The sequence below is a fragment of the Barbus barbus genome, assembly GCF_936440315.1.
Source record: "Barbus barbus genome assembly, chromosome: 4".
In the NCBI taxonomy this organism is placed as follows: domain Eukaryota; kingdom Metazoa; phylum Chordata; class Actinopteri; order Cypriniformes; family Cyprinidae; genus Barbus; species Barbus barbus.
The window spans coordinates 28036052-28063678 of NC_136732.1; the positions used below are offsets into that span (position 1 = coordinate 28036052).

Consider the following 27627-nt stretch of genomic DNA (forward strand, 5'->3'; position numbering starts at 1 on the left):
GCCATGAGACTGAAAACTAAAACTTCAGCAAAATGCACAATGCAGGAGCTAAAAGAGGTAGGGAAAATACTGACATGGACAACAGAGATCAGTGACTGTTAAATTAACAAAGTGGATCATGCCATGAGATTGCATTTCAATGCTGTTGTCTTCTCTTTCAGTGGGGTGATGTAATTGGATTGTGAAACAAAACAATAGCTATATTCTGTAATATAAATGTGTGTCAGTATTAGGTCATCTTGCCAAGACAAGTAAAAAAAAAAAAAAAAAAAATCAACAAATGAGTTATTTCCCTTTAGGCTAGAAAAGGCTTTAGAAATTTGGAAGGCTTTTGTGGTTTTTCTGGTTTCATTTCCATGCAGCAGGAGCTCCAGCAGTGCTCATGCCTGAATGTAACAAAGCTTGATGGGTCATATTTCGTATAACTATAAATGTACAGCAGGAGTCATTTCTAAATACCTCTATTTTAAGAAGTGCAGCGATAGGCTCTTTAATTTGCAAACCCATGCATGAGCACCCATGCAAACAAGTTTTATTTCAACCTCTGAAAAGTGGGGAAAGAAAAAACTGAGCAGAAATTATTTTTTTAAAAATATTTTAATGCACCATTAATAAAGGGTCCAACGCATTAATACAAGAGAAATATTGCAAATAATATTAAAACTTTAAATCAAATTAAAAGGAAAAAAAACAACAAAAACAAAAATAACTGAATGATAGGTATGTACAATTATTTTCTTGCAATGGGAAGTAGGAAAAGGATGAACATATTTACAGACTAGAACCCGTGTGTTTCTACGAGAAACAAACACCTCTACAATATTTACATGTAATTCTTTTTAACGTTGTCATTTTCGTTTTTTTATGGTTACACTTCTGTGGATCAGTTTTTACTGAAAGACTGCAGTAAATCTACATATTTTACAGGTTTTCCTCTCAAAGGAACAGAATGCTGGCAAGGCCCTCTGACAAAGTGTGGGGGAAAAACAATGTACTGTCATGTCAACATGTCAATTTATGGCAGAGTGGAGCAGAGAGAGAGAGAGAGAGAGACGACCAGTAATATCAAAGAACAGCAGGAACAGATATGACCACCTGTTCTAGTGAATCTCTGTACATGCACATCTCTCAAGAGGAATTGGAACTTTCATTTTGTGGTGAAATATATAAATATGCATGCCCAATTTTGGATCTCTGACTCTGAAAATGAGTTATGAGGAAATACATATTTTACGATTATATTATAGGAGTTAGTGCGCTTTGTCTCAAAACATATGCCTGATTCCGCCACAATTCTTTAGTGGTATACAATAATATAAATGCCAAAAGAAAACACAATGCATATTGCCATCCCTTTGCTAAAATATCAATGCGCATATATTTCAGCACGCCAAAAAGATGACCTTATCTGTCCTGTTCTTCTCCTATTGCTAAAAACTATGAACGAAAGGGATATCACTTCATGTAAGGGGGGAATTAAAATGATGGCAGGTACATGATGACCTCTAGAACAACTGTTTTTACAGTGTACTGGCATTGTAACATCTAATTAGTGAAAAATAAAGTAAAAGTACAAAGTAACAACTTACAATACTAGACCATGTTTGAATGCCAGCACATCATGTTGGAAAATGAGACATATTTAATTAAGATCGGTTGAACTTTGAGGAAGCTTCGAAAGAAATGTGTGCGCCAAAACAAAAATCTGGTGATACTATGCAGATTATCTGAAGAATGTACAGCAAAAGATCTGACCTAAATAAACGACATGAGCGAACAGGCCTCAGAACAGGGGCAATAAATAATGAACAAAAATTATTACTCTCTCTCTCACGACAGGGGTGAAGTCTTAAATCCATGTTTTTAGCTAGGTCTTTACAAAAAGTTGCCCTTTGCAGACGTTGTGCATAAGTGAGCAGAATATGTGTGTGTGCAGTTGCTGAACAACTTCAAAGCATAGACCTTGGCAAAACAACACCACCAAACACAGCTGCAACAGGAGGAACAAAACTGATAAGGGCCAGGTCATGAGAAAAAAAACAACAAAACTTTACAAGTGGAACTGGAGGTGTTGCGGCAGTGCTGAGATCCCCCTGGGCCAAACATCTGATTAAACATCTCGACACATCTGTGTCTGTATAGAAGCTTTTCAAAGAGTCTGATGTTCTCCCATCATACACCTACATTGTTGTGCGCCGAGAAGAGTAGCTTGTGGGCCAGGAAAGTTGATTGGCAAGTCATGTATAAGGGAAAGTCTAGTACACTTTTAGTTGAGGGTTCCTCTGCAGTTCTCCGTGCCACACAGACATGGGATTTTGTTCTCTTCAATGGGGAACTTATAATCATACGTGATCTCCTCGTTCACACCGATAGGCTGCTTGGAGTATATGACTATCTTCTTCTGGGACTCGATGGTGATCACTTTGGCGTAGCAGTTGGGCTGCGAGAGAGGATGCATGAAATCATGAATAAGATGCAGAACAAGTACGGGTTTCTTGAATTACATTCCCTCCAATTGGAGTGTTGGAAAATTTAGATGTTGCATTTTTGTTTGTGTTCAGAATAGCTCTATGGGAGCTCATTTTCTGTTGCTGGAGGGGATTATCAACAAGGTGAAAACACAAATTCCATTCGCAGCTGGAGGAAGAACATGCCTTTTTGGCTTTTATATGAACATTATCCAAATCTCATCAATAATAAACTAGCAAATCCTGCAGCTGCAGGGAATCCCATCAGATAGACAAAAATCTGCAGATATGGAGGACCATCTGTAAACATGAATATTCATAACCGGATTTGACAATGAGTATCTGATGGCCCAGGGTCAGTGTGAAAGACGTTCGGGACAGTTGAGGGAATCGTCTGGCCCAAAGTCTAAGACCTACCTGAAATCCTTAAAGCACTGATTATTTAGTAACACTTGTTACACGTTACATGTACTTACTATTATAATGACAATTAATTATGCATAATTACATGCAAGTAACCTTAAACCAAACTCTAATCCTAACCATATAGTAAGATGTATATCTATTCTATTTATTTGCTTTATTGCTTGTGACATGCTTATTTGCTCTTATTTTATTAGTGACTGTTTACTTGTCTTGAATAATGTTTCAATTCTATATTAAAATTGGTATCATAACCTAATTAGAATGCACTAGTTTTTTTTCTTCCAAGGCAAAATGAAAACTTGAACTAGAAAAAAAAATCAACATGACTATCCTCCCTCAGTTTAATGCAATACTAATGATGGGTTTATATATAAATGTGGCAGTTATTGACATTGGGAGTGGCAGCAACATGTTTATCAGGTGTCATGTGGTTTTTGAGATATATGGATACGTATGCGTCACTAGGAGGGTACATACCGTGCAGCAGTGGTTAATAAACCGAGCCAAGTTGCCACACTTGGTGGCGTCAATGATAGTGTCATGATCGACACGGAATAGGTAGCTGCTCCCGATGCCTTCTTGGGCATATCGCTTCTCCCGATTATCAGCAACCATCTACAAATGGAGCAACAAACACAAATTTACCACCAACGAATCAACAAGTATGTGTTCCTCAAGAGGAACCAAACTCATTTCCTAGTAGAGATCACTTCATAGCTGTCAGCTCGAAGGCCTACCTGTCTGATACTCTGTCCTACATACTCAATGACCATCTCATCTGCAGCAATGGGTTCCATGGCAAACAGGCCCCATTCGTGGATACGGCTGCGGCCAAACCTCAGCTGCTTCTTACGGAACTGCAGGCAGATGAATTACAAGCATGAAGACATGTAAACACATACAGGATTGACCATGTTTAAAAGTGCAAGAATACTCTATGAACATTAAACCCCAAATTTGGCCATACACAGAATGAATAAACACAATTATGCTATGCTGGTTATTAAATTCTAAATAAGACAGATGCATGAATTTTGGATTATGCGCACACCTTTTCATCATCTTTTACACTACTTTTCTAAAGTTTTGGGTCAGCAAGATTTTGGAATGTTTTTGGAAGAAGTCTCTTATGCTCACCAATACAGGTGCAACGGATCGTAGATGATCCATGATCCGTGAGGCACGCATGTGATTCGCGGATTAACTGTTAAATTTAACCATCATAGAGTGAAAGTTCATCATTTGCATGCGTTTTGTCTTGCTAAAGTCAAATTGGGACTCGAACCGTTTTCTGTGCTCAGCCACGCACACTGAAGCGCGCACACGCAGAGAAAGAGAGAGAGGTGCGATTCAGATACCGCGTTTCAGACAATGCCTCAACGGATTAATAATGCGACTATAATAGCAATACTCCACATGTCTTAATTCGATTTGTGTTTACTTCGATTATGACTTGATAACTGATCTCTGGCTAATTTGGTTCTTCAAACGATTTTGCTTATTAGATTAAAAAATCTGGATTAAATTGTCTAAGATTACTGTCCGTTCTCGTGTTCCCCGAAAAGGGCAGATTTATCGATACTCGAAACCACGATCAGCAACGCAGCGATTGGCTGGCGGCAAGACAGCAACCTAATGACATCATATCATTAAAAAAAGACACCTGACAAAAGATTTGACAAATATCTGGACCTTTATAAGGAAACAGCCAAGCGAACAAACCTACATAAATGTATATAGATATAAATAGATAAATGAGATGTGCACTGTTTTTAATTTATTTGTAATTTTTTTTTACATGATTTCTAATTATTTATATTTATGATTTCTAGTATTTGTACAGGCTTTATATTTTTATTTCAATGTTGTAATTAGCAATTCATTTTAATTTTATCTTTGAAGCAGATTTTTTATGTGACAGCATTAATTAAAGTTTCTTAGAGATCAAGCTGTCTGCATCTCCTGCACTTAATCAAGCCACTCCCATAATAGCTGTCATCACTCAAAATAATGCACGACTCAGATTAACTGTATAGCATGTAGGGCTGCCACTAACGACTATTTTTATTTCGATTAATCTATCGACTAATTTATCGATTAATCGATTAATCTAAATGATTAATTTGCCACCATTTTTTTTTTACTTAATATTTTATTAAACCAAATAAAATCCAAATTTCTATGAAATCCTTTTTTAAAGCAAAAGTGCAACAGTGCAAGCAGCAAGTGTCCATCTCAGTCCAAATCACTGAAATCAAAGTTCAGTATTATAGTGTGAGAATGACAACATATCCACGTGTTCTAGTAAAATTATAATAAAAAAAACACTTTTTAAAGGAGTATTTACCAGAAATATCATTTACCAGAATTTATTTAGGTGAACAATGTAAATGTGCAGTATTTCTGAAAAAACAACAACAAAAAACTATAAAATCAATTAATTGGATACAATTTAAATGGAACCATTAAAATGGATTCCAGAAAATAATGGAAAACAGAATTTGGTAAAGATAAAACTATAAAACTCAATTAATTAGATAAAAATTTAATTTAACCATTAAAACAGAGTATAGAAAAATGAAAATGGAAAAAAAATGAATTTGGAAATAAAACAGATTTCATAGAGCCCTGTAATTATTATATATATTTTATTAAATTTTTTTGTGGTAATAAAAATAGATCTACGTGAACAATAGCTTTTAAAATGACTTAAAATACATATATAATATCTATGATGTCAAATGGTTGCACTGAGTGAGCTACTGGCGCTCATTTCTATAGTCTTTGGCTTTTTACCGCAACAACTCAGAATACACAACTCAGAAAATAAAATACTGATACGATACCACATTGTGTGGCTTTTGGTTGTCATTTTCAGTCAAAGGGCAACAAGAGAAGCAATGTAAGACTGCTTTCCAAACGATAACAGGAGGAGAAAAGCATGGGAAGATGCCTGTGGACGAATAAAACTTCATAAAAACCCGCTTCTTTTTTCTCTCCACTTTAGCCCCGATGCCTTTGAGTCTTTTAGTAGACCACAGCTACTGAAAGAGCTTACAAACATATGAGACAAGAAACGCTAGATGCCATTATGTTAAGATGTAAACATGCCGACACTGATCATGACTCGTGGCCGCTAGAGGAGTTTCTCAGCGCGGATTTCCCTCAATATTCAGGGCGTTTAAGACTCCTTGTGGGGAAAAAACCTGTAAGCTCTTTCAGTAGCTGTGGTCATCATATCAGTATTTTATTTTCCGAGTTGTGTATTTCAAGTTGTGTTGTGGTAAAAATAGCAACAGGTAGCGCTAGTACCTCACCGAGTGCAACCATTTTATGTCACCCCCCATAGTTCAAAATATGTGTAAAACGATTTTAAATTTTTTTTTTTAATAACAAATCTTTGATGGTTTTCTACTAATTTCAGTGAGAGACATCATTTATGTTATATTAAGCCATACAAGTCTTAATACCCAGGGATCCCTTTAATGTCCCTGGACCAGTAGGATACTCTTGTAATAAAGTAGCGGTGGCTGGGGAAAATATGAAGCATCAATTCTGCTTAAAAAGATGCAATCTAATCCTGTTTACATGAAATAAGCCTGCTCCTGAGCAGGTTTAAGCTTACGGACCCGTTGCTATGACAGCAAGTCCGGCATGAGCTTCGAAGAACCAAATGATCCAAGATCAAGTGAAATCGTCAACAATCAAATCCAGCTAACTGAGTTATGTACGAAGAACGGACCCTAGTTCACTGATTAAAATCTGGTTTAAAGTGAAAAATAACAACATAAAAGGCACATAGGGAAGCCTTTGTGTGAAGTACCTCCACACCTGCTGTATAATAAACCAACCAGACATATGTTTGCCCTTTCCAAACATATGGAGTGCATTCATTCATTCTTTACTCAAAGAACGTGCAATTAAGGAGGTCCAAAGAAGAACTGCTTTTAAACATGAACTCAATCTCAAAGATCTTATCAAACCATATCAACAGCCAAAACCTGATAAGGCTCCTGTGTCAGGATCGCTGACACAGGAGTCAGTAGACTTTACAGAGCTGTATGAATTACGCTACAAAGAGACCTGCTGGTCATTGTGCCCACAGATGCCTTCCACTACACGGGCATTGCACTTACATAACACACTGAAAGGAATGCTATGAATTATTACTACACTGAAAACAAGCTGAAGGGAGTTTGTGGAATTGAAGGAGTGGTGAGATCAATGTAATAAAAGTGCTGATCGTATGATCAAGGTCACGGCTGTGTCAATGAACTGAAGAACTTTACCTTCAGCTGGTTCAGTTTCAACAGGTCTGAGTCCATCACTGCTGCAGTGCCGATAGCGCTGAGGAGACGCCGCTGCTCAGAGCGCCTTTCAGAGAGCAGACGATTCGAGCCCTATGACAGACAGACAGAGAGAGATGATCAGATGGATAGAAACTATTGGCCCAAACTGTCTGCCATGTTCATGCTAAACAAAGTAAATTAATTTCAGTAACAACTACAGTAGTACATGCATCAAACACACATTTGAGTTATTAAAAACGTAAAGTGAACCTACTGAGGTATCATATTCCCCAGCTTCCTGCACAGTCACTAGCTGGTCTAGCTCAAGGTAGACGTCTTTCTCCTTGCGGCTGATGGCATAGTAGCCTTCACTACGAGCACAGCCCGTGACATGCTCTCTTAGCTGCCCAACTGCGGTCTTCTTCTTCCGCCGAGGGTTGGGGATGTTGGTGAGTGCAAGAAAGAGGTTAAGGGAGCAAAACTTGGGAAAAATGTGCTTAGAAAGCAGCATCAATATGTAAACGAAGCCTTTTACTCTCTAACTTGTATGCACTTATACTTGATGACTCTTTAAATTTGGTATTGTGTTACTGATAATTCTGTTGGCTTCTGTATCACTAATAAAAGCACGTTTGTTTGTACAAACAGCATTTTCATTCTTAGGCAGCTGTAAGGATATTGGTATGAGGGACCCAGTGTGTGTCGTTGAGCCAGTCAGTGCCGTGATCATCTTGCAACAGTTTCTCATAGGTGCTCTTCAGGAGCCTCATATCCTCCTGGTCCAGGCCAGAATTCCAGATGTCATACAGGATGGTCATCTGCTCAAACTCGCTACGGTTCTTGTAAGAGGGCCGTGGTGTGGGAGCTGGAGTGGGCACGTGTTTGGGCCGTCGCTGAGTCGAGGGAGTCAAGCCAGCTTCCTGCAGGAAAAGTCGTTCGCTTTTTCGAACCTCTTCCTTTTCAAACTCCAGCGATCTCTCCAGACCAAATTCAGAGTCTCCTGAGTCAGAGCTGGAGCTGGAAAGCTCACCAGACTCCAACTGTTCCACATCCACATCTTCTTCATATTCCTGACAATAGAGAATGGTTGGAAACAGACAAATGAACTAACAAAATGTGCACAAAAAGCATACCAAATTGTTGGGCAATCTGACACTATTTGGCAAACAACAGTATTATCCAACAATGCAGAACTGTTGAAAGCAGTTGAAGTTCTGTGGGTTTGTAGGAAAAACTGTTATATCACAACAGCCCTGAAACATCCCTGCACGTTAAAATTGTTGCAACAGTGCTCTATTAACAATGCAAAGTGCCACTGAACTAGGATATAGATCAATGAGAAAATATATATTATATATAAAAATCATGTAAGATGTTGCTAAGATCCTCATACAGGGACCAATGCTAGGGACGTCACTTGAAACTGTAGCTTTCCAAGCTTCAAGTGATTTAAACTGAAAATTAGTCAAGGAACCGTTTAGAAAAAATAGTTACATTAAAAGCTACTAACAAAACACACAATTACATTTAAGGGGCATTACTCTACTGTTCAGATGTTTGGGATGAGTAAGTTTTTAGTTTTTTTAAAGAAATTAATACTACTATACTACTAATGCTACAAGGATGCACTAAATAGTTTGACGGTCAAGACATTTATAATGTTACATGTTATTGAACTATTGTTTTTTTTATTAAATCAAAGAATCCTTAAAAAATTGTATCACCGTTTCCACAAATATTAACCAGCACAAGTGTTTTCAACTCATTGAAATGTTTCTTTAACACTAAATCAGTATTTTAGCATGATTTTTGAAGGATCATGTGACACTGGCTGTTTACATGGACACTTTTTTTTTGTTTCAGTCTGAATGAAATCATTCTGATTGATAAATCCAAATGCATCGCTTACACAAACACTAAGTAAAGAGATCGAGTTGATGTGTGCGGTTATTTGTCAAAAGCTTCAGTATCAGATTTGATCTTTTGACATGTACACACTGCACAAATATACAGTGAGTTTCTCACTGTTTTTACATAACATTCTCCAACCATTGCTTCTTTTTTTGTTTAAAAAAGCAGCCTTAACATTTCTTTTTTTTAGGTCCTAATTAGGAGACGATGAGCACATGAAGCTTTGTGCAGTGCTGTTTACATTTACCAAGCAGTAAAATTGCCCACTGTTGCCAAAACAAGCCATCTGTGCATGGGAGTATGAGGTGAGGACTGATGGGAAGTTGTTCTGGTCCACTTCACAGATGATGAGTGGAAGGAGACCACTCCTTCCACTCATAACATGACAGTTATTTATGATACGTCATTCTACAAAAACAACAGCTCGTTCCATGTTTTCCATCGTTACGTCAATTCTACGTCATTACACATCAGGGCTCCAGACAAAAAAATCGAGTAAGGAGCCATTGGCTCCTATAAAAGAAAAACTTATTAACAAATTATTTTTTTAGGTGCCACAGAATAAAAGTGGTTTATTTTGTTATTATCATTTTATTATTCCCCCTATTTTAACATTTACGTTTTGTCGTGTTTATGTCTCATCTTTTCTAGGCTTTTTTAGCATTTTAATCCATCTTGTAGATGATCAGGTCGACCGGGGGACTAAGGTTCACTTAAAGTGTGAACTAAATGTCTTTTACAACTTGAAATGTACAGTCACAAAGAATTGTTCGTTACACAGAATCTGTACCAATATCATGGACCATAAGCATCACTTGGCAACTGAGTGCAGTGCATCCTATAAATGTTGTCACGTCTTTCACACATTCAGTCTGTTTTTCTTCATTAGTAAAATGCAATTTTATAGGAGGAGTTGAATCATGTACAACAGAATAAGTAAAAACATTAATATGCAACAGCGCATGAATATAGCAAAACGCTCCTCTTTATAGTTATTTTTCTAGCTGACTGATGAGTTTATGGACACTGAGTGGTTATTCTGAGGTAAATGTATTACAATGCAATGTTTACAAGCTTTATATTTCCTCAGTTTGAAACAATGAGCTTTTACATAAAACATTTCAGTAAGTTGTACTATAGGCTTTCTTATTGCCTACCTTTTGATCATGTTCATTTCATACTATAGTAGTAAATCGAAATATATAATGGGTTCACTTGCTGCTTTAACTGAGGTGCTAAAGAGATCGCGCCTGAGAATTAAGTGCGATACTCTCCGCTCGCGCGATCCGGACGCATACACGGACCGTGTGGACGCGGGGTACTGGTGTTTATATTACCGACAGTGTGCGCTTGTGGTCCGCATTAAAGAGCACCCAAACCGCATCATTTGAATTTCGTAGCATTTTAAAGCTGATACTTTGTTTATTAAAAAGTAACAGCACAAAGCTTTTTGCGATTACTGGATGGCAAGTGCGCTTCAAATAACAGGAAGTCCATGCATTAACAGAACACAGCATATAGACTAAGATCTCGATAAGAAGAAGCCATATTAGTAATGATTATAAATGAGAATTGTTGACGATATTGCCAGTATCCAGCTGACAGCTTTACCTGTTGAAGTTTGTTCAAGTTGTGCACGAAATAGACACAGCTTTTCTGCACTTGCACTTTGGGGCTGTTTACACCTGGTCACTTCATGCATTTTTTCCTGATCGGACAGCTATCTGATCCTGAAAAGACCAGGTGTAAATGCCGTCCGAAACGCATTCGAGACGGATATAAATCCAATCGCTCGAACCACTTCAGGAGGTGGTCTGGGCGAAACCGGACAAGTGTAAATGCATCTGGTTGTTGAAACCACATATGGTAATTTTACTCCTCCCATAATATTAAAATAATAAACGTGTGAGAGCGTTTTATAGGCTATATGGCATGTTATAGTCAGATATGACAGCGCAATGCAACAAGCATCACCGCGGATGAGTAGCGGAGTATTTCTTCAGCAAGCGACGCGCAAACTGAATGAACCTGAAAGTAAGTCGCAGACGCTCAACACACAATCTTCTTCATTAAAAGTAGCGAGACTAGCCTAGCTTTCCAGTGCTGATGCCGCGCGCTCTCTTGTTGCGGTCTCTGATATTGAAATTAGCTGATAATTAATAAAATTATCCATTGCTTTCATTGACGTGAACTCCGTTATATTTGCATATGAAGCGGGAATTGAAGAACGGATTTATATCCGTTTTGCGAAGACATTTATGTGGCCAAGCGTAAATGGGGAAACGTTTTAACAAATCATATAGATATCCGATCAGAGAAAATGCATGAAGTGACCAGGTGTAAACAGGCCCTTTCAGGTCTCTCTCACTGCGTTCAGCAGACTGTGTGCGGCAGAGACGAGGACTGTTTGAAACTCTTTTCCAGTAAAACTTTGATGCGCATCGTCTTATGTAAGTTTAATACGTGAACATAAAAGATGTGAGCGCAAAACAATCGGGAAAAAAAGTCCTTTCATGCAAATTATATATAGTCGCCAGTGGCGACCTCAGCAAAAACTTCACTCGCAAATTAATATTTTTGGTCGCAAATGCGACCATTTTAGTCGCAGTTTGGAGCCCTGCACATGCACAGTGCTTTCCAGTTTTGGTTTCCATCTGATTCAAGTATTTACATGTCCTCTCGAAGGAATTAGAAAACTTCTACGCCACCCATCCCAATCCAATCGAAATTTCATTCAGATTGAACTCAATCGGATCGATTCAGGTGTTTGCATGAAGGCATTTCAGTCCAATTGAAATTTGATTCAGCCATCAATTTGATTACTAACAGATTATTTGGTTGCATGTAAACGTGGCCACTGAAGACTGTAAGGGGTGCTAAAAATTCTGCTTGGGAGTTTGAAAATATATATATTTTTTTAATCTTTCAAATGACAATCACAATCAGTAAGAAAATTCTATAGTCACCCCATTGGACTATATTTTTTGTCTCTGTTCTACTGGCAATAAATACAACACAATGACAACCAACAACGTCACTTTGTTCATGCTTTACCGCATGTTGAGAAGTAGTAGCTTGTTAGTGGAAATTTCTCACAAAATCCTCATATGACAATTACTCTGATGCTTAAGGGTGAATTCTCTCGCAACAAGTTATTTAATGAGAACCAGACAGAAGCACAAACCTCTAACTTCCGTTTCCTCTGTTTTTTTATCTGTTTCTCCTTCTGCTTCTTGGAGATTTGCAGTTCCTCATTTTCTTTGTCCTTCCTACTTCTCTTCTTGCTCTTCCCTTTCCCCCTCTCTTCCATCTCCATCTCTTTGCTAATTGATCCTCTCCTCTTGTGCGGTGGGCCGAGGGTCTTGGTCTGTGTCTCAGCCGTGTCCCTGGCGTCGCACAGCAGGCCCATCCCGGAAAGGTCCCCGTATAGCTCTGGAGCCTCTCCTCTTGCGGCTAGAGCATCCCCAATGACCTCTTCGGGGGCTTCCTGAACACCGTGCTGGTTGAGGTCAGCAGGGAGTAGGACCGTGGGGTCCTGTTTCGTCCTCTTTTGTGGAGATGTGAGGTGCGGAGGAGCAGGAGTTTTAGAATAGTTGTGCTCCTGCAGGACGAACAGACCCTCTGGATTCGGGAGTGGTTGGCGTGGGTGCGGGGCGAAGAAGTCTCCCTCTTCTTCCTCCAGCTTGTGCTCCTCTGCCTCATCGGAGGTCTCGGTTTCTTCCGAGTCGATATCTGCCTCTGGGTCCATCTTCAGCGCCACATCGGCCAGCACAGACAGGTCAGGCTTGGGGGCAGAGGCCAGCTGCAGCAGGCTGGACACTCCCAGCTGTTCCCTGAGTTTCAGGCGCTGCTCCAGCTCCTCTTCATCCTCCTCTTCCTCCAGAGCGGGATGCAGGTGAGGGCCGGAAGCCGACTGGCTGAGTGTCCGAGGGCGACCACGTGCACGACCCTTCTGCATGGTTGGGGTAGGGACGGGGTCCTCGTAGACCACTTTGACCAAGGAGGCGTGGTCCAGCGGAAGGTTCTGGACAGTGAGGCAGACGGGGGCCGGGGGCGTTCTGGGAGAGTCTTTGCCACGTTTGGAGGCGTTTTTGGCAGTGGGAGTTTGTGGGGATGGAGGGAGACCTGGACTCTTTTTGGGCTCATCCAGCCGCAGGGAACGCACCGGTGGAGGGACGGTAAGAACGGCAGAAGGGGAAGCAGGGGAGGTCAGGGCGTTACTCTCACTGGGACGAGAAGCAAATGGAAGGAGCATTGGGGCGGGCTTGGAGGAGGCGGCTGGGGCAGCAGCTGTGGGTGTGCTTACGGGAGAAGAGGAAGTAGGAATATCTGTAGCTTGTGAGACAGGAGTGGGAGATGGAGCAGAAGGGGACAGAATAGAGGGCTTGACCTCGCTCTCTTCCATTGAGAAAGAAACAGTCTTGCGCCGTTTCTTGAGTGGGGGAAGGAGGAGAATGGGTGAAGAAGGACGGGGATACGGAGAAGATGGAGGCACAGCTACAGCTGTTTTCTCTTCTTCTGGTAGTGAAAGAAAGAATAAAGTGAACTAAACTTCACACATGAAAATAAAATTCAGGAATATTAAACTCATTAATCTGCTCGTTAACAATTCCCCACACAATTCTGTCAATTCAGTTACTCAGCCTAATGTTGTTAGAAACCTGTATGACTGACTTGCTTCTGTGGAACACAAAAGAAGATATTCTGAAGAATGACGCCAACTAAACAGTTTTGTTGCATTGACTTCCATTACATGGACAAAAAATACAATGGAATTCAACGTGAAAAAAGTGTTTGGTTCAAAATATATTTTGTGTTCAGCAGAACAAAGATAATCAAACAGGTTTGTAACGACATGAGAATGAGTAAGTGAAACAATTTACATTTTTAGGCAGACTATCCCTTCTTTTTTTTGGTTTTTGTAAAGTGATCTTTAACTGACCTTGTTTGACCCCTGCAGCAGTCGCTAATGATTGGTCAAGACTTGCTTTGTCCCTGTAAGAAACAGATAATGCATGTCAATGTGTCTGTGAAGACAACTTTATTCTCAGTATCAGTTCTCAAAAAGGGCCGTACCCATCATCCTTTTCTGCATCTATAACTGCCACGCCGTCCATCGTAGACTCATCCATTGTGTCCAATGATTCACTCTCAGCAGCCTGTTCACCGTCCTCTTCATCTTCCTCATCGGAGGAAGAGGACGATGCTGAGGATGATGATGAGCTCTCAGAAGAGGAGGAAGAAATGCTTTCGTCATCACTGTCTGCGCTAAGGGCTTCATCTGAGAAGCAAGAGAAACAGAGAAAAGAGATAGAAAGCAACATAGACCCACAAGATATGATTGGATAGACACATAAAAGCCTAAAATAATATACACATAGCAACAAGAGCCCAAATTAATGAGCACAGTACAAAAGACAAAACAAGACTGCTGCATACCTTCTGACTCATCCACTTTGTCACTGTCTTCATCCTCCTCCTAAACATAAGGAATGAGGAATCACCAGTTGCTATAACATGTTTGAACTCATCTTCTGAAAGTTGTGAGAATTTCCCCACAGCATTTGAAGAAAAAAGAAATGCTGCCATCTAGTCATTATTCAATGAAACAACAACATTCTGCAAAAAGATATTTTTTTCATATTTTCAAAACCAAATCTTAGAATGGCAACACTCGACATAACTATTGACCTCAATAGATTTTTGCCTACACATGGTTTTATGACATGGTTTAAAGGGAGAAAAAAAATATTTTACATCTAATATTGATGACATCATTGTATCTTTTATCAATATTTAAATGAACATTTAAATATTTAAATTTGTAGATAAAGACTCACCTAATTGCCATGCATGTTTTGTATTTGTGTGTAAAATTTATTATGGAAAAAATAGAATCTAAATTTTACCAATACGATATTAAATTTATATATAATTTCTTTTTTTAAAATTCAGAACAGATAAATTGTTGAAGTTAAAAGGTTGTTCAGTTAAGTTAGTCAATTTTAAAAAGCGCTCGTATCGTTAACTAAAGGTAAAACTATTAAAAATGGTTGTTGTTGACTGAAATAAAGTGGAAGGTAAAATATAAATATTAGACGAGTTTTATAAAAAAAATAAACATAATTCTACAAATTGTATGCAAGTTTAAATTCAAGTACTAATTCTTGTGCAGGCCATGTGAGGCTTGAGCTGCAATGGATGGGATACTAATGGGATGCTCCCAACCAGCCCATGCCCACTACTACACAGACACACAAAAAAGACAGACATAATGGTAAATAAACCAACCTTCTCCGAGGAGGAACCATCTGATGTTTCTTCTCCCTCACTGTCCAGGTCATATGGTTTGCGTGCCTTTGCTCTGCTTCTTCTCCTAGCTGCTCTTCTGTCTGCCACACGCCTCTCTTCTGTTCTTCCAGCAGCAGTGTCGGCAGATTTGCCCTGATACAAGTCTGAGAGAGAAAGAGAGTAGACAGCAATTAGAATTTACAGTAATGTCATTAATCCAGCTCTAAACAACAGCATTAGAGACATACCCTCATCTTCCTCATCGGGTGGAGTGGAAGGCCTGGCTCTCTTCATCTCACCACCCTCCACAAGTTCCAGAGGCTCCTTCCTCTTCACCTGAACAACATATTCCTAATTAGTAACATCATTTTCACAAGATTATTTCAAATCATGGTAATAAAATGCACTAGTCAAAATATTTCAATCTCTGTTATAAATTCTTCAAGGTCAGCCAAACTTTTATTTTGAGGGTTTGTTGTGAAGATAATTCAGTTTCAATGTGTATTTGATGGTAGCTATTCTCTCAAATGAAGCATCTATGAAGTGACTCTCAGAACAGCTCTGGAGATGAAGTTCATGTGTCCATGTCGTCATATACTGAGACACAGATAGCGTTATGTGTGTTTGAGTTTGTGTATTAGCCAAAACCCCAACATTCGTATTTCTGCTGTGGATCAGGCTGTTAGATCAATTCATAAAGAGCAAAATCCCCAGAGCTTTACAACCAGTTTGAAAGCTCCATGTGATGGTCACTAGGGGGTGAAATGTGATAAACATACATGAACGTCGGAAATTGTTTTTAAACATTTAATAGGTGGTAAATAATGTCAAGCACCTTAAAAGAAGGCAAACACAAGGCCCCCCGCAGGGAGAAACCCTCCATGCCTCCACTCTTGGCCCAGTCTACCAGAGACATGAGTGGCTCCCGAGGTCGGCTGCTGGTCTTCTCATCCTTCTTGTCCTCCTCGCGCACCACTGCAACTCCCCGCATGGCTGTCTGGAATGGCTGAGAAAATGAGAGCAAGAGGTGGTACAGTTCATGAACACCGAAGGTCATTCACAAAAACCATATGTGACCCTAAGTAGCATGGGTATATTTGAAGCAATAGCCAACAATACATTGAGTGGGTCAAAACTATCGATTTTTATTTTATGCCAAAAATCATTAGGATATTAAGTAAAGATCATGTTCCATGAAGATATTTTGTAAATTTCCTACTGTAAATATATCAAAACTTCATTTTTGATTAGTAATATGCATTACTTCAAGGACTTCATTTGGACAACTTCAAAGGCGATTTTCTCAATATTTAGATTTATTTGCACCCTCAGATATCTCGGTCAAATATTGTCCTCTCCGAACACAATGGAACGCTTATTTATTCAGCTTTCAGGTCATGTATAAATTTTCAGTTTTTCAATTTAAAAAAATTGACCCTTATGACTGGTTTTGTGGTCCATGGTCTCATCTAGAAAACTCTCAGAAGTTACCTTGGCTTTCTGTTCCTTGCGGTCCCACCACTCGTCGAAGGTGCCAAAGGCGACGTTCTCCACCATCTTGCGGTTCAGGTCCCTCTGCATGATGTTCTTCATCTCCTCAATCAAAGCTGCCAGTACCTGCTGCACTACGGCCTCATAGGGGTTGTGGCCCATTATGACCATCTGGTCACCCGCCACTCCATACAGCTCTCCATCTACGCCAGGCACTGTGCTGAAGCCAGGTGGAGGATAGTGGGAAGGAAACTGCTGGGGCAGCACGTGAGGAGGCCAGGGGCTATGGGGGGGCGGGATGGTGTGATGGTGCGGAAGCTGTGCGGCGTGAGGGTCTGGGTAGGCGTATGGTAAGTGAGGAGGGATGTAGCGGTGGTCCTGGTCATAGTGAGTGGCAACATTACCATCTTGGTCCATGTATGGGTGGTGTGGGTGGTGCGGCGGAGGGGGTATTGAATGGAGGTGAAATGATGGGGGATATTCAGAGGCAGGCGGGACTTCTGCAGGGGGTGCCGACGAGCTGGTGGAGGAGGCCATTCGCATCTGGTGTAGGCGACTTAGCATGTGTGTCTGCATCTGGAATGACATGGGTGTTCCTCCGCAGTACTGGCTCATGAGCTCCACGGAGCTGGCGTAGTCGTACATGTGATGCGGTAGCGGAGGAGGGTACTCTGGGTGCAGCTCCATGTGAGGAAGCGGAGGTGGAATGCCAGGGGGTGGCGGGGGCTGCAGCGAGAAGCCGGGCAGAGGTGGGGGTGGGAGGTGGGGAGGGTAAGATGGGATGGGAGGAGGTGGCATGGTGGCGCTGAAGTGCTGGCTGGTGTCTGGGGCAGGACTCGCAGAGGGATCTGGGGTTTGTGAGGGGTGGGCAGATTGCGAAGAGGTGGCCGGTGAGGAGGATGAAGAGGCAGCGGGATGGGGGGTTGCTGTGGTGATGGTGTTGTCATCTTCATCAGATATTTCCATATCCTCCCCAGAGGAGTGAGGCGAAGGCTGGAGAGAAGAGAGTGTGAAGATTACAGGTTAAACACATTGGGGGGGAGAAAACAAAATATAGAAACAAATATAGTGGTGCACTGAAACTGAGAAATAATACTCTCACATTAAGAAAGGAGCAGGCCAAAGCCTACCAGACCATGGAAAAAGAGCATGTGTTTCACTACTGTTAACTTACTGGGTCATTTACGTCATGTTAGAATTATCCAAGTTTATAAAAATAAAAAGCGACTTCAACTGTGATAGTTCACCAAAAATAAAAATTCCTGCATCATTTACCCTCATTCCAAAACCATATGAAAATGGTTTGTCTTTGGAATGCAAATGAAGATATTTTTAAATATCAACCTTGCTCAAACAAGTGGATTGGATTTCATTGAAAGTATCTTAATTTGTTTCAAAGATAAATTAAAGTCGTATGGGCTTGGAACCAGATGAAAGTTGTTAAATGATTAACCCTAGATATGAAGCTACTTATGCACATAATACTGTTTTATATCAAAAATACAGATAATGGGTTGCAGTCTGTTCTGATAGGGTTATGAATGGCAGAAAAAACAAAGCTAATACAAATAAATACAACTAACATAATAGTGCATACTAGTTATAATAGTTATTAATAAAGTTATGACAGCATAATAAATAGGCATATCAGCTTTAAAAAGGATGAGAGGAAATGCCTCCTTTACAGTTTGTTGCTGAGCATTGCCACAGAAATAAATAATGAGTCTCAGAACATGAACATCTCAGAGCATTTTGTAATTTAGCACTAATATATTCACCTTAATTTTCAATACCATTTTTTTGTGAATGGTCAAGACTAATGATTAATTAGCCGCTGTGTGCTGGTTGAGTCTTGACTTTTCAAATATTGTTTCTGGGTTTGTTACGGTTTCCAAGCCTTACTTCGTATCAAGTGAGAATACTATTTCAACAGTCATTTAGGAGCACACTCTTCATCTATGTCAAACATTTAAGCTCAGCTTTTTAAAACTTCTGGTGTACATTTCTAAAGGTTAGAAATGTGTTTTTTGATAGTACTGCAGCAAAACATGATTAAATATATGCACCGTTTGGTGTGTTCTTTTTGGGATCCGATAGTGCCTGGAGCCGGAATTGGTGGCCCATGACACCAGAAATAATAAGCAGATTTACAAATAATAGCACCTAGACTTATTTAAAAAAAATAAACTGAATAATAACATGTAACCAGTAGGCCTCACCTGTGCATCTCCATTGTAGGTGGGTGGGGTGTGTGGAGCCCTGTGTGAGTCAGAGGTTGTGTGCTCCTCCTGAGGCGGTGGCATTTGGCCCTGAAGAGACTCTGACACCAAACTGTTCGTGGTGGGAGTGGAAGATTCCACCTCTGGAGGTGTTTTCCTGCCTTCGCTGACCCCACCCCCTAGCCTTTTAGCCCTGCTGCGGCGCCCATCTTTCTCTCCTCTCCTCCTCTGTTGGCCTCCCTCCGCCTCTCCTTGTCTCTTGTGACTGGGCCTTTCACCGTTCTCTTCTCTGAGTTTCTTTCCCCCATCGTCTGCATTCTCGCCTGCTTTTCCCCTCTCTCTGTCCTCCTCCTTCTCATCATCCTCATCATCTGAGGCAAGGAAAGAAAACTTGGCTTTTTGTTCCTTCAGCAACATCTCAATACGGGAGTCCAAGCTGCTGCTGTGGTGCATGAACGGTAGGCTCTCATTGGTGGAGTCAGGCTCCGGGGAGGAGTCACGCTGTGGAGGAGGTGGAGAGAGGGATGCTGTCGAAGAGGGGAGGTGGTGAGGCAGGGAGGTGGAGGATGGGGAGGTGGAGGATGATGGGATTGAAGCATGAGGAGGCGAGGAGGTCGGAGGTGTCTGAGGTGGATGGGGTGGGGTGCTGGGATAGCGTTTGGGTTTGGTCCACTGTTCTTCTCGGATGGGACTGTCCTGACCAAAATCAAGAGAGCCGAGCGTTTCAGCCACAGCAGCTGCGATGACGGAGGCTGGTGGGAGGGGAGGAGGTGGAGGCGGTGGCGCCAGGGGCGTGTGGTGAGAATGAGCACGGTAGTCATTGTCCATGCTTCCTCCCATCCCAAAACCCCTCTCGCCTGCACCCTGCTGAGGACGGAAAGCCGGCGAGGGCTCTAGCCGGGAGGAAGAAGGTGCGTCGTAGGGGGACAGGTCTTTAGACGATGAGAATCCTCCATAAGAGGAGGTGGCAGAGGGAGGCGAGAGGCTATTGGACGAGTGGTGGCTGGAGTTCGAGTGGCCTCCGTAACGTGGATCGGAGCTGTTATAGTCTCCTTCTCGGTCTCGCTCCCATTCCCGGTCTCTGCTGCTCCTCCGCCGGCTCGATCCAACTCCACCGCTGCTGTGGTGGTTGTGGGAGTGATGGTGGTTCCGATGCCTTCCGTGATCTCCCGAGCGGGAGCCTGAGCTGTCGCGCCGGTAGCCCCTGCCGTCCCTGTCCTCCCGCCGATCAGCATGATGCGAGTGATGTGAATGGTAAGATTTGGATGTGGATGAGGAGTTTGTTTCCTGTTGGTAGTGATAAGAGGAACGTCGGGAGCTTATCCCGCCTCCATAGCGCCCTCCTGAGTCCCTCTCCCGATCCCTATCCCTGTGTCCTCTTTCTCTATCTCGGTCTCTATCTCTGTCGGACAGTGGTGGTGGCTCAAACTGAGGCCCTGGAGGTGGCATCGGTGGATGCAGGGGCATTGGCATCCCTGAACCTCCAACACCGGGATACGGATAGGGAGATTCATTAGGTCTGAAGGGCGCTGAAGGAGGATATCCCGGCCGACCCCTGTGGAACACGGAGGGTTCTTGCGGAGGTGGAGCGTGTAAGTCATCATGAAAGCGAGGGGGTTTGAATCCTGATGATGAGGAGACTGCTGAAGAGGAGCAGGAGGAAGATGGAAGCATATCCTGCTGGGGATAACTCTGAGTGCTGCTGAAGCCACTGAGCCTGAAAGAAAATTATATTTTCTTAAATCTCTAAAGAAACTTAACCAAGTAACTTCTAATCAAGGTTTTATGTAAATCAGAAAGCCCACCTGCCCACAGAGTATCCCGAGTCTTGGGAGAAAGGGGTTCCAGAGCGAGGGGTGTAAGGGGTGCCGCCGCCCTGTGAAGAAGCAGAGGAACCCGGCGTATAGGGTCCTCCCAGTGAGGATGGAGGGGTGTCTAGGCGCTGGTCTCCAAATCCAGTCTCCACAGAACAGGGGGTGGTGCTGCCAGAGTTTAGAGGCGCAGCAGGAGCTGCCATCTGATCTGTGGAGAGCCTCCGCCGGATATCAGACGACTAACAAAAGAAGAAAACAAATATCAACTAACAATTACAAAGGATAAAAAATAATTAGTTATCACATTATCATTCTTTTTTTAATTATTGGTATTGGTTGATACTGCAAATATGTAGTTTCCACATTTCTAGGACCTTCGCCATCATTTAACAATCACTTAAATTCTATCAATGTAAAATTGTATGAATCTTTAAACACTAATAACGTAATCTAAAACTGAATATTTCTCATTCTGTATTAGTTTGTAGTGTTTTGCTCATTTACATTACCATACAAAGATTTCTCTTTCAAAAAACTTGCGTTTTTGACATTTTTATTCAAAGAATCCTGAAAAAAAATTTAATCTGGGTTTCGACAAATATTGAGCACAAACTGTATTCAAACGTACTGTTTTATATATTAAAATAGGAAACACTTATTTTTAATTGTAATATTTCACATTATTTTTTTACTGTATTTCTGATCAGATAAATATAGACAGTGTGAATGAGACTTCTTTCAAAAAAATTCTTAGAGAGTCCGATGAATGATAACTGGTATTGTTTTTTTGTTTTTGTTTTTTTTAAGTATAGCCTTAATATTAAAAATGTATGCGCTATTGGCCATGAAAATAATTATATTTATCAGCATCATCGTTAATAAAAATATGGTAAATACTGTGCTAAACAGGACCCATAGATATATAAAATGTAAGTCCCTGAACTGTGACTGGCCAACTTAAACTGAATATTTAGGAACATAGTAATTAAAATCCCTTTGTCTGAAATCAAGACAAAAAAGTCTTACAGCATGACCAATAAAATCCCCTATTATTGTTTTATTACAAGGGTGTGGCTACATAATAGATCACTTGAGGGAAACACATTGGTCACTGAATAACAATGCTGGTACACAAGGTAAAAAAAAAAAGGCCAATTAATATGGAGTTAACAGCTGAACATCTCAATGAGAGCAGTATCATCTGCATTTGGAAAATCTAAATGCACTGAGAGGCTTGATGGCTCTTTGTCTTTCAGACATTTTGTGGTCAAGTGACTGTAACGTGTAGAATAAACTACAAGACAACTCAATTCAAGGAAGGCCATTGCTCTTCAAGGACGCAAAGAAACGTATAGGAACCGCACACACTTATAGGAAAGCAAAGTGTTCTTTTCAGTGTAGCTGAGCTAGGGTTTGTTTGTGTACTCACCGTATCTGGCTGAGTCGGGGCTGGGGGCTGAAATTTCTCTGTGAGGGCTTTGCCTCCAGTCGGCACTGTCTGAGGGGTGTATGAGCCACTCACTATTAAGTCATAGTACTTCATCCTCTGTTGGCCTAGAAAACACACACAATATAAACTAAACTACAGTGTAGTGCATTTATTTCCATCATGCAATGCTGGACATTATCACTATGCTCCATATTTTCAAGAAATGAAGAGATGGAAGGATATAAACAAGAATTGTTCTAAAATTTATTTTGATATTTCTTTGCAAGCAGGGATGCAAACATATTAAAATTTTTGCAAAACAACAGAAGGCGAGAATCCTGCACTGGTCTCTTCATGTAACCACCTCTTTGGATAATTGGAGGCGAAAAATATGAAATTGGGCACTCGTATAATAAAGACAAAAAGCCTTTAATTAACTGGACTAAGACATTAAAATTGAAGTGTAGATCTACGCGTTTCAGCTACACAGCCTTCTTCAGGATATTAAAATTTTATTCTGTATTATTTAAATAAATGTATAATAAATACCTAAAAATTTATATCAAACATTTTAAATGCTACTAATGAATAATGGAAATGGATACTCCTTTAGAGATTTTCTAAAGATTACATTTAATAATGTTATTAAGTTATTTGTGGTTTTAAAGATTCATTTTTAATGAGCGTTAGATGAAGGCAAAAGTAACTTAAAACTAAAAAACATTATTAGATATTTAATCATGATTGCTCGTCTTTCCCCCTGTTTTAAAGACGTCTCTTAGGATCACCAAGTCAGCATTTATTTGATTAATAATACGGCTAATACTATGAGACAATCTTACAATTTATTTCTGTAATTACAAAGCCGTATTTTCAGCATCCATTACTCCAGTCTTCAACGTTACATAATCTTTCATTGTAATATGCTGCTTTGGTGCTCAAGAAACATTTTAAATGATCAGCAACATTGAAAACAGTTGTGCTGCATTATATTTCTGTGGACACCATGATAGGCTTTTTACAGAATTATGTGATTAATTTAAAGTTCAAATGAACAATTTATTTGAAATAAAATTATTTTGTAACATTACAAATGTCTTTACTGTGACTTGTGAAGAATGTAATGCATCCTTGCTGAATAAAAGCGATTGATTAATGATCAAAAACAATAAGGAGAGAAACTCACCTTTGATATCTAGCTGGACATGGACAATGTTTCCCATAACAGAAGTATTGTGCAGGTGTTTGACGGTGTCTTTGGCCCCTCTAGTGCTGGTGAAGAGGACACGGGCCAAGCCCAAGTGCTTCCGAGTCTTGGGATGAAACAGAATCTCCATTTCCTCAACCTCACCAAACTTGGCGCACATCTCTGCCAGGAACGGCTCTTTGATGTTATCATTCAACCTCGCAAACGTCACTTCCTTCAGAGGTATAGGGCCTACGTAATACTCGTCCAACTATGAAGATCAAAAAGAAAATGAAGAAAATGGTTAGCATGTACACTACAAAAACAGACACACAGAGCTCACCAGAAATCAGCATAATAAACTGAAATGATAATAAAAGAGAGGCATACCTTAAATTTGGGCACTGGCAGCGATAGCTCTGTGTGTCTAGACCAGATTCTACGGGGTCTTGGATCACGCAAGTCCCCCACAGGTGGGAATCCTGAATCCTAAAAACAAGCAGAACACACAGACTTTACATAAGTATGCCCTTATGTGTATTTAAGTATGCTCCGTTTGGCAGTCCTCGTGTATTATTATGTATGTCCATACCTGTACACTAAAGTGAATCCCATCATATCTGTAGATTTTCTGAGTAACCCGTCGGAGAGCAGGGTCTTGTACTAACTTATAGCTCTTCCATTGCAGACTGAGAGTTCGCTGAGTGTCCGCCCCGCTGTCCGGATCCATGCTATCACTGCAGAGAAAGAGACCAGATTGAGATGTTGTGCAGATGCTCACAGCCCTCAATGACTCATGTTGAAGTCACAGTAAGAAAAGCTTTTCACTTATAGCTCACTCATTTCACCAAGCAACCAATCTGACAGTGTCCACATGCAAAAGAGCAGCATAATCTTCAAAGTCTCACACTGTAATCATCAAAACCATAATAGCAAACAATATGACACATACAGCTCCACTATTAAAGTTTTCACTTTGTTTATAAAACACACACAAAGAGGTCTCTATTTAGGGCGATGTAATTTGTTGTCACCTCTTTATTAAGACAATGACTAATATTTTGTAGTCAATCTGTCAAGCTGATTTTACATCCCTTATATTTGAGTTAAGAAAATATACTATATTCAACTTAAAATGTCACATTTATCACACGCAATAAAGCGTGGAAAATAAAAGCACGGCTCCCCACTGTGTTTTACAGAGTAATAAACGAGAAGCATTGCAGTTTTTGTATAATAAATGCTATCTGACACATCGACTAGCAGCAACAACAAGCTAACATAATAAACACTGAAGCTGCTAGCTGCTCACAGCGCGAGCTAGCTGAAGTTCAACTTCAATACGATGTGACAGTAGAGTACAAGGCAAATGCCAATTACTTCTAGCAAACGAAATCAGATTAATTCCCAAAACTGAAAAGAAATATTGTTACACGGTGTGCCAAAAGACTCACACAACGGAGCGCGCGTCTTGAGGAGGATTGCCCGCTTCGGCAGCCGCTAGCTCGCTACAGCTAGGCCTGCATCAGCGCAGAAAAACACACAATCCTTAGTTAAAATCTAGCTCCGTTTTGAAGCACGCGCACTAAATCTGGTCTAAAACGGCATCGCTTGTATTCCGGTGCACTATCGATGCGGCATACGTCTTTAAATTCCACCAGAAAATGAAATGTACTAAAAAGAATAACATAATACAGTAAGCGGCCATCGCGTAACTAACCTGAGAGCCTCGCCTGCTCGCCATCAGTCACTAGAAATATTTACCGTTTCATTGGCACTCGCACTTTCCACATAATTCCCGGCTATGCGCCTCTGCTATACAATATTTGACCAATGACGTTAAAAAAGATTGTGGGTATTTGTTCTCATAAAAATTAAAATTGTCATATAAATTCACATTAAACAATTTTCTTGTCTTTACTTTTCTCAGAACAGCTCAATATATTTTTGACCGACGTAAGCGTGACTTCTTTATGGCGAATCTGCATTTTCGTTTCATTTTTACGTCCTCGAAGAGTGCGAACTTGATATAGCTGCGTGTACTTAAAAGGTTATTTCTATTCATAAATATAGCAAGACCTTTGTTAAGATGCATAACAATTGCACGACACATTTGTAGTAACGTTTACTTTATTAAGCAGTAAAAACAACACATTTAGAAGAAGGGTGCAGATAAATGATGAGTTATGCTCAGAAACAATCCCCTCACTACTAATTAAGTTACTACAACCGATAATTTGGGAGTAAAACGAGCTGCAAAATAAATTTTAATAATAAACAAATAATTTAAATGTATTTCTAAATAACTCTTATAATCGAACAACTTAAAGAAACAATGAAAGTAAATATAAAAGTAGCATTTTTGTCTCTGGAGACTCCTGGGAGGCATTATGAGATTAATTTATACATTGTCCAACATATATTTTATTTATAACGATATTGTTGCATGCGTGTTTCAGATACGGAGAGAAAATACTATACGAATATCCGAGCTTTCCAATTACATTTGAGTTATTATACAATTTCATTTCATTTTACATATATTATTGTGATACACACAAAGTATATACACAATTGTGTTGTGCAACATTTTTATTTTTTACTTATTCTTTCCACAAGTTCAGAAATCCCTACACGTTAGTGGACAGCAGGTGGTGCTGCTACAATTTCACAGGTAATTAAACATTTATTAATACAGTTTATGTTATTCCTTAATAAAATTGAAGGGTATTTTGACATAAGGTAGCGAATATACTGGTAGGAAAGTATAATCTCTTTATTTTACCTGTGCTTTTGTTGGCTGCTATTTTTCCATACCAATGTTCACAATAACCTCAGAGACTCCTCGAGGCAAGGAGGCAAGTTGTGTCTCGAGTGCCCAGGTGAAAAACAAGTGCACTTCCATAATGTACTTAAAGTGCTCTATTTTCGCGCACTAATTTTGTACTTAATACACTAAAAATTATCCTTTAGTACTCCTTAAGATAAACTTAAGATCATCTAAGTGTACTCAACTGTGCTATTTCGAGACACCATGAATATGAACTAAAATGCACTTTTAGCATACTATCTTTGTATTAAAAAAATGTATTTAGCTATCACTTGTAGTACACTTGAGTGTACTAGTGTATGAAAGATGGGTTCAAGTGTACTACAAGCAGAGCTGGGTAGATTACTTACAAATTGTAATCCATTACTGATTCCAGATTACATGACAAAAATTGTAGTCAGTAACGTAATCCGTTACATTACACATTTTAGGTAATATAATCAGATTACTTTTAGATTACTTTTGATTTAACTCATTTATCACATTGATTTAAATAGCATTATCTTGTACCATAATGATGTAAAAAATGCAAAGAGTAAGAAAACTTGTTCCATTCATTGTAATTTACAACATGAAGTGCATTAAACATTATATTACAGTTTCCCAAACTAGGGTTCGTAAAGGAACTGCAGGGGGGTTGTGAGTTTAATGAAAAGCTGACAATTAATTAAATCATAAAAAAATAATAATAATTTTAAAACAAACTCCCTTTTGAGGAAAGTCCCTTCACTCGGCGGCCATATTTGCAATGCCTTCTTAATCTTAATGAATGGGGGAATCCTGAAATCTCAAAAACTGCTCGCTGAACTCACTTTATGTCAAATCAGCAACAAAAATCTGAAATTAATGGCCCAATGAATGTTGTTTCTTATGCTAAAATAGCATTTAAAAAGCTTATTTTTCAGGCTAGACCAGGCAATGCGCATGCAGAATCATAACCTGCTTATACTGTGCATATGCATTGGCAGGTCTAGTCAGGTTTCTATGGGAAATTTGGCCCTTTCATTTAGAAGGTGGGACTATTCCTACATATTGCGCATTGCAGTTTCTTCCATTCATAAGTAGGCCTATAGGAGTGAACCGTCTTTGTATTTCTATAGTGTTTGTTTTAAATAAAACACTTACTAAAAAAGATGAAATATTTTTATTTACCTGCATGCCATGTGATCATTAATCAACATCAAAGAAACCGTGAAGATGCAAATGTCATACTTAATTATTGAAATATTTATTTTAAAACCTTAAAGCAAATATATTCGGTGAATAAGGTATA

The 27627-nt window shown here is 39.9% G+C and overlaps 1 protein-coding gene across 2 annotated transcripts; it reads right to left on the minus strand.

The window, feature by feature from the left end:
- Positions 1-587: 587 nt before the first annotated feature.
- On the minus strand, positions 588-25260 carry LOC306868987 (histone-lysine N-methyltransferase SETD1A-like). 2 transcript variants are annotated; one of them, XM_079415506.1, is made up of 21 exons: positions 25245-25260; positions 24117-24261; positions 23915-24013; positions 23525-23795; positions 22339-22463; positions 20901-21148; positions 19096-20812; positions 16877-17869; positions 16221-16391; positions 15634-15721; positions 15386-15549; positions 14534-14573; positions 14171-14375; positions 14037-14089; positions 12279-13609; positions 7863-8253; positions 7458-7636; positions 7184-7294; positions 3632-3751; positions 3372-3509; positions 588-2440 (listed from the first exon to the last, which is right to left on the minus strand). In XM_079415506.1, the coding sequence occupies exons 2-21, from the start codon at positions 24252-24254 to the stop codon at positions 2267-2269; spliced, it is 6756 nt and encodes a 2251-aa protein (XP_079271632.1). In that variant the 5' UTR covers positions 24255-24261; positions 25245-25260; the 3' UTR covers positions 588-2266. The 2 variants fall into 2 exon arrangements, with proteins under 2 accessions (XP_079271632.1, XP_079271631.1); XM_079415505.1 differs by having other exon boundaries at positions 12279-13612.
- Positions 25261-27627: the final 2367 nt, after the last annotated feature.